The sequence below is a fragment of the Octopus bimaculoides genome, chromosome 11, assembly GCF_001194135.2.
Source record: "Octopus bimaculoides isolate UCB-OBI-ISO-001 chromosome 11, ASM119413v2, whole genome shotgun sequence".
In the NCBI taxonomy this organism is placed as follows: Eukaryota; Metazoa; Mollusca; class Cephalopoda; order Octopoda; family Octopodidae; genus Octopus; species Octopus bimaculoides.
In genome coordinates this window covers 71,575,478-71,583,942 of record NC_068991.1, presented here as the reverse complement: position 1 = coordinate 71,583,942, position 8,465 = coordinate 71,575,478, and the positions used below count along the sequence as shown (strand labels likewise).

At 39.5% G+C, this 8,465-nt stretch overlaps 1 protein-coding gene across 1 annotated transcript in view; it reads right to left on the bottom strand.

Moving 5' to 3' along the window:
- Positions 1-1,828, bottom strand: part of LOC106871654 (exportin-5) — a 36,808-nt gene extending 34,980 nt beyond the window's left edge. Inside the window, exon 1 of the mRNA XM_014918238.2 lies at positions 1,112-1,828. Coding sequence (XP_014773724.2) covers positions 1,112-1,201 — 90 coding nt within the window. The 5' untranslated portion in view covers positions 1,202-1,828. The remainder of the gene's footprint in view (positions 1-1,111) is intronic.
- Positions 1,829-8,465: the final 6,637 nt, after the last annotated feature.

Below are 8,465 nucleotides of genomic sequence, written 5' to 3'. Positions count from 1 at the left end.
CTTTCAGATTCGTGTCGTTCGTTTGTGACTTGGTTAAGAATGGGAAGAAGAAAATACCTGCAGTATATCGCATGTGGTTGTTAAAGTTATTTTATAATATATTTATATACAATAATGAAGCAAAGATTAACAGTAAGGAGCAATGGCTGTTTGGAAATTTGGCGGCAGAGAAGGGGAGAAAGAGAGAGAGACAGAACAAGGGTGAGAAAGATAACGAAAAAAAAAAAAGAGACAGAAATAGAGAAAATGAGGAGAAAGAACGGGAGAGAGAGAGAAAAGGAAAGAAAAGCGGGTGAGATGTAGGAATATCAAGCAGAGAATAGAGACGTGAGAAAATATATTTGAAAAAAAAAAAAAGAAAAAAATCAGATGCGGGTGGCAAATATTTGAAAATATTTTGTCGCTGTTGATTAGTCCGAGGAGAACCTTGACCGAGCAAGTCTATAATAAGAGACTTTGCAGCTGCGACCATTCTGTCGGATTTTTTCGATCACATTAATTAAACGTGCACTTTTCTGAAGACATTACGGTATGATTTGAAAGTGGGGGGGGAGTGGGAGAACGGAATCTGGCTGCTGTTTCTAGCATGTTGAGCAACCACTAGAGGCTGCCTCATTGGTTCGTTACCGGCATTAAAGAATTCGAACGAAACTAAGCAATCTTGCTTTAAAACGAAAGTGTTTACAAAATATATGCCCGATATAGATAACTCACATCGTCGACTAAATTGCAGAAAACATAAGGAAATTTCGCCCACTTTCTAAACCTTAAACATAATATATATATATATATATTTACATTATATATGTGTGGTATCTAGTTCAAGTTGGCATACAGACTTGCCGGTGAGTGCGATTAACTGTAATGTCGATCGCACGAAACCTTTAAATATGACGGAATAATTCGATTTACCTCTTTTTTCCATAATAAACACACACACATATATATATATGTATGTATGGATGTATATAGTTAAACAAGTGTAAGCATGAAAGGTCATGTTTGTTACAGTAATAGAAGACAAAATGAGTGCATTTGAATTTCACTTTTGTCTTTTATTCTGCCAAAAGAAAGGAAATAGTTTCGTAAATGCCTTAATTAATTATCTCACCTGGTGCGCTAAAATTCGTTCCTGCTGGCTCACAGCTGGGTTCATTACTGTGTCCACGGCTGCTATGAGTTGTTGAACATCTGTATCCATTTTCGGTAATTCAGTTGCGTTATTTTTTTTTAATTAAATATATAGAGATATGTATATGTGGTTCTGGGTTTCAAAATATATATATATATATATAAAGATTACGCTGTTCTTGATTTTTATGCTGCGATGAGTTGGAGAAATTTTACAGAAATATATAAATATGTGTATAGTATTTATGTATATTCACTTATTCCTTTTTTTTCTTTCTGGTGAATGAAATTGAAAACAAAACAAAAAAAAAGGAAATCAGCAAAACATAAATTCGGTTGAATGAATTGAATGTAAAAAGAAAGAGAAAGAAATTCTCTCGACTCTGATTTCACCAAATGGAGTAATTATTATTAAAGCAGAAAGGAAGAATTTGCCGGTTTTGTAGTTGATGCAAGTATAAAGCTGTGGCAATGGTAAGAAATCATCCCAAGACCCCAACTAACAAGAGAACCTTGCAAAACATGCCAACATGCCGCATTTTACGCACGCGCCAATTTCTCACAGCCCAATGGTAATTTCGTTGACGGTGCTGCCCAAAAACTGTTCTACTTCGAAATTTATATCCACTCATTGCTGTTCAGCGAACTAACGAGTCCACCTGTTAAAATTATGAAACATATCAGTCTCAAATCATACTTTGACGTCTTTGAAATATTTTAAAAGGTTAAAAAAAAAACAAAAAAAAACGGCTTATTGGATAATATAATCTAGTATTGTGTGTTGGTACTCCGTCGGTTACGACGACGAGGGTTCCAGTTGATCCGATCAGCGGAACAGCCTGCTCGTGAAATTAACGTTCAAGTGGCTGAGCACTCCACAGACACGTGTACCCTTAACGTAGTTCTCGGGGAGATTCAGCGTGACACAGTGTGACAAGGCTGACCCTTTGAATTACAAGCACAACAGAAACAAGAAGTAAGAATGAGAGAAAGTTGTGGTGGAAGAGTAAGTACAGCAGGGTTCGCCACCATCCCCTGCCGGAGCCTCGTAGAACTTTAGGTGTTTTCGCTCAATAAACACTCACAACGCCCGGTCTGGGAATCGAAACCGCGATCCTATGACCGCGAGTCCGCTGCCCTAACCACTGGGCCATTGCGCCTTCACACAATCTAGCATAATCAGTGTCAAAAAGCTTGATGGAAAAGGTTAGAACACTGTGACCATTGTTCTACTCGATCAATGCCGAAATGGAATTAAAGAACGGTAACAATCTATCTATGAAGGGTTTTTGACAATTCTCACACATAATACTTTTCTTCACCGTATTTCTGCATGAATAAACACCTCAGCCGAATTACAATCACACGAAAGAATAAGATAGAATTAGTACACGTTGTTATCCGACAATTTTAGGTCAAAATAATATACAATGAAACCAAACTACAGCAATGTGATGATACTGTTAACGTTACTGGACAAGTGTAGCAAGGAACAACAACGGAACTAACTCAACTTTAGTGTATTTCCCATCACTGATACAGCTCTTGTGCGCGAACTTGCACAAAACGAAATTGCGCAGGTTGGAAGAATAAAGACAAATACATCGATTATATTATTAAGATGTTGAAAGTTATTAATTTAACGCCATCTGTTATACTATCATGCTTATAAGTATATCATTTACATGCTTCTGATGTGGATATCTGTGAAGGCGCGTGGCTTAGTGGTTAGGGCATTCGGCTCACGATCGTGAGTTCGATTCCCGGCGATGCGCTGTGTCCTTGAGCAAGATACTTTATTTCACATTATCCAGTCCACTCAGCTGGTAAAAATGAGTAGTACCTGTATTTCAAAGGGCCGGCCTTGTCACGCTGAGTCTCCCTGAGAACTACGTTAGGGGTACACATGTCTGTGGAGTGCTCAGTCACTTGCACGTTAATTTCACGAGCAGGCTGTTCCGTTGATCGGATCAGCTGGGGCCCGCGTCGTTGTAACCGACGGAGTGCTCCTTCTATGTGGATATCTATCTATTTATAGACGCACGCGCACTCACTTTGAAACGTAGGCTTTGTGTGTGTATATGTAATGTATGGAATGTATGGAAATGTATGGAAATATATGCATACGTATACTCACTTTACTCTTTACTCTTTTACTTGTTTCAGTCATTTGACTGCGGCCATGCTGTAGCACCGCATTTAGTCGAGCAAATCGACCCCAGGACTTATTCTTTGTAAGTCTAGTACTTATTCTATCGTTCTCTTTTGCCGAACCGCTAAGTTACGGAGACGTAAACACACCAGCATCGGTTGTCGAGCGATGTTGGGGGGACAAACACAGACACTCAAACACACACACACACATATATATATATATATATGCATATACATATATACGACGGGCTTCTTACAGTTTCCGTCTACCAAATCCACTCACGAGGCTTTGGTCGGCCCGAGGCTATAGTAGAAGACACTTTCCCAAAGTGCCACGCAGTGGGACTGAGCCCGGAACCATGTGGTATATCGTCATCATCTTCATCAGTTAATGTTCATATTCCATACTAGCATGGTTGGACAGTTTGACAGGATCCGCTGGGCCCAAGGACCGTATCGTGCTTCAGTGTTTGTTTAGCATTGTTTCTAAGGCTGGATACCCTTCCTAATACCAACCGCTTTACTCCATGTACCGGGTGCTTTTTTTTTTTCCGATTCATCAGCACTAGCGGGATCGCCATGCAGATTGCAAGACTACACACCTCGTGTGGGAAAGGAGAACTTTTGCTAGGAGGATAAGGAATCGGGAGGGCTTAAATACGAGAGAAAAGGGCCAGAGCAGAACAGGTTTCTTGCTGTAGAGGTAGAGTTAGAGTTAAACCACATTATTCCGGTATTAAGGATCGTAGGACCGCGACTATTTCATGCCAGCGGACGCGATCCTGGGCTACGTCCTTGATTCCGCCTCATCCTCCATACGTCCTTTCCAGGTCATCTTAGGTCGTCCAATTAATCTCTTTCCTTCAGGTTGCTTGTCTAACACTTGTCTTGCAAGGCAGCTTGGAGGACCGATTGATGGGAGTTCGGTTCGTTTTATCCCCTTCACTTCTATGTTTGAAATTTCGTCCGACCTCCAGATCTTGAAGACATTTGTTGACTGCCCACGTTTTAGAAGAGAAGATAGGGGCGGAGATGGAAAGTGATATAAGCGGTGAAGAGGTGCAAGAAGGACCTTCAATGTGCGAGGTGGGTAGGAATGAATGGGGCAAGGGTGCCAAGGGTGAGTGAGTGGTGTAGGGGATGTCTGATGCGAGGCGGCAGAATAGAAAGCATGATATAGCAAAGAGGTTTAGGGTGAAAGAAAGACGACATGTTGGTGGGTAGGTTGCAGAGATGGATGGGGAAGAGAGAGAAAGGGAGATCAGGCGCAGTGTATGGAGGAAGGTGAGACGCATGGGGATAAGGAAAGTGAAATAATTTGGTGCCATAGTGGAGGGTGAGGGTAGGGTTCAATGGAAGTATAGGTGGAGGTTAGTATTAATGGAGTGAAAGCGCGTAGCTAAGTGGTAAGGGTATTCGGCTCACATTCGTAAGGTCGTGAGATCGATACCTGGTGTCTTGCGCGTTGAGTCCTTGAGCAAGACACTTTATTTCACGTTGCTCCAGTCCACTCAGCTGGCGATAAACGAGTATACTTGTAATTCAAAGGGCCAGTTAAGTAACATTCTGTGCCACGCTGAATCTCCATGAGAACTATGTTAAGGGTACATATGTCTGTGGAATACTCAGCCACTTGCACGTTAGTTTCAGGAGCAGACCGTTCCGCTGATCAGATCAGCTGGAACACTCGTCGTAGTAACCGACGGAGTGCCGTTTTATTTGTGTTTTGTTTTTGTTTTTTTCAGTTTTAATAGATAACATGCGATGTTGTTCTGAGTAGTAAGAAACGTAGTATCAATGAAGAACTGTAGTTGGGGAGGGGGCGTAGTGATGGTGGTGGGTGTCTCGAGGAGGGTGGACATTGGGTGGAGGACTCAGTTGCGCACGTGCGCGCGCGCACACAGCTCTACAGGAACTCAGTTTCGTTGACGCGGGCGGGTCTTCTCGGGGAACCGCATGTCAGGGCTCAAGGTACTGAAATCAGTTTCCCCACCTCATCCCCATGTTTTCCTTAGTCTCTCTCTTCCGTAAGTTCCATCCAATTTTATATTACACTTCTTCATACATGTGTCTTCATCCATACGCATCAGATGTCCATACTAGCGCAGTATTCATTCTTGCACGCTATACCTGATTCCTCTTATGCCCAGTTTTCCACTTTCTGCCTTTGTACTATATCTTTCATGCACACTTACATTGCACATCAAACAGAGCATGCTTACTTCATTTATTTCCAGGCGCAGGAGTGGCTGTGTGGTAAGTAGCTTGCTTACAAACCACATGGTTCCGGGTTCAGTCCCACTGTGTGGCACCTTGGGCAAGTGTCTTCTACTATAGCTTCGGGCCGACCAAAGCCTTGTGAGTGGATTTGGTAGACGGAAACTGAAAGAAGACCGTCGTATATATCTATATGTGTGTCTGTGTTTGTCCCCCCCAACATCGCTTGATAACCGATACTGGTGTGTTTACGTCCTCGTAACCTAGCGGTTCGGTAAAAGAGACCGATAGAATAAGTACTAGGCTTACAAAGAATAAGTCCTGGTGTCGATTTGCTCGACTAAAGCCCAGTACACCCATCATGACAACCCGGCTGATAAGGGTACACCAGGCGCATGCATCACAACCATATGTGCGCAACACGGTGATCTCATATCAAGATAAACAGCGCATGACCTTCGAGGTGGGGCCCAGTTAGAATTTTCTTCAGATCGAGTAGCCCATCCCGCTCAAAAGGTCCCTGAATAAGGATTACCTAAGGATGTCGAACGAAACACCCGTTTCCAGAGATGAATTATTCAAACCCTAAAGAATTCCTTTCAACACAGGGCTATGATGCTCCCCCACAACTTCTGCTCGTGAACAGACATGCGCTACCCATGATTTCGTGCGTGATACTCAAGTCATTATTTATAAGGCAGAGATCACCTCTATGGAACACAACCTAGATTTGACTGGAACCAACAACATTAAGAGGAAAAATCATCGGCAGATCCATATTCTATAAAATGGAAGTGAAAGATGTGATATGTGCACAGGAGAAAAAAGAAACTCCATACTTCACCCCATAAAATAAACTGGCATAGCTAAGATCCTCATGTAAGCTTAGAGTAATTTCGAAAATACTGACACTTCGAAAAGTGCGTGTTATGGAAGTGGAAAAGTTGCACTAAAATCACATAACTGGTTCGAGATCTGGCATTGCTTCACTTCACTTGTTATCTTTACTCTTCAGCCGTCTGCCTTATTTTTTTCCAACACCCGTCTACCATCTTCTGTACCATTATTATGTTCCTCTTTTAATTCCATATATAACATATTTATTCGATTTTCCACCAAAACAATTCATTTTTCTCCAAAGTTAACGCCTGAATATTCAAGGGAAATAAGTCTCTTTTACTATCACAGAGTTATTTACCTTTAAAGAAACTAGTATTTTTTTTCTTTTTTCATATATATTTTCTATTTCCGAATTTTCGTAAATACAAAACCTGACTAAGAGCCAAGCACGAAAACTTCGATAGCACACTCATCTTTACCAATATTATTGCTTTGGGAATACAAATACTATTTCCCTATAAATATTACACATTGTGCCTCGAAGTCTCTTATCTTTGTCAAAGTACTTCAGTGGAGACAGTCAAGTTGGTTCATATCAATGTTGGTGATATGATAACGGAACAGTTGGCCTACTGCCCCGATTTACATATAGCATATCGTAAATATCACAACCAATACTTCTGGTTATATATTGACACTCAAAACCAACAGGGTTACAAAACAGACTTCATGGCTATAGAGCTATGCCAGTGATTATTCTGTATTTAAAGAAACGAAAATCCTAAATTATTGGGTTGTCCGGAAAGTTCGTGCCGATTTTTAAAGGAAAGAAAAAGGTCAATAAATACTTGCCCTTACATTTTTAATCAACCAAATATGAACCATTTTGTTGCACAATGCGTCTCCATCTTTCCTTTAACTTGAAAATACCCTCTTCCCAGAATTGAGGTGGTTTCATGGCAAATAAGTAGAAAGGCAAGCTACTATAAATCGGCACGAACTTTCAGGACAACCCAATATATATATATATATATATCAAAAGGATGTGTTATAATACTATTTCACAGCCATAGCAACAATCCAACATACCGCCATCATCAGCTGCCCCATGGATATCATTATGGTTTCGACATCTCAGCAGTACCATTCAATCCGGTGGTTGTCAACAACACTAAAATAAGTGTTGTTTGGGAACCAACAAACCAAAGAAACCACAACTTTCAAACACATTTACCCAATGTACAACCGTATCGGTAAATAAAATCAATAAGTAAATTACAACTAACTCCTAAATACATAATGAATATATATATATATATATACATATATATATATATATATAGAGTTATATTTTTTAGCTGTTATGTTTAGCAATTACAGGTACTGTTTGCACCCTTATTTGTGTATTTTGCCTTTTAATTGCTATAGCCACCTTTATTATAGTATATTGAATATATCATAATATACTAATTTACCATTATAATATCTTAATGCACATATATATATATATATATATATATATATATATATACACACACACACACACACACACAGAATGGGCTTCTTTCAGTTTCTGTCTACCAAATTTGCTCACAAGGGTTTAGTTGGCCTGGGGCTATAATAGAAGACACTTGCCCAAGGTACTGCACAGAGGGACTGTTGTATGAAAGCTAAAAACAACAAGTTCAATAGAAAACAGGGCAACAAAAGGAAAAAAAAAGCCCATTTATTAAAGTAAATATGTTATTTCCTGGTTAAACACAAAAATATACCCAGATTGTAAATAATGATAATAATAAAAAAAATATAAACAGCCAGAAGAATACTGTAACAAAAATGTTAGTACAGATAAGATTAAATGATTTTAATTAACTTCTGATTTAGATCAAAATAAGAAAATAAACAATACAAACATTTGTTCAAATAAAGAAATAGGCCCAGGAAGGGTGAAAAATTTTAGGCAAAAATTTCACATTAAACGACTGAGGCATGTTGTAAAGTCTGTATCTGTCAGCATTGATTCATTGAAATGGTTATGTAAGCATGAGTGTGTACACATATACATACGTGTATGTGTGTGTATATATATATATATATATATATATATATATATATATATATAT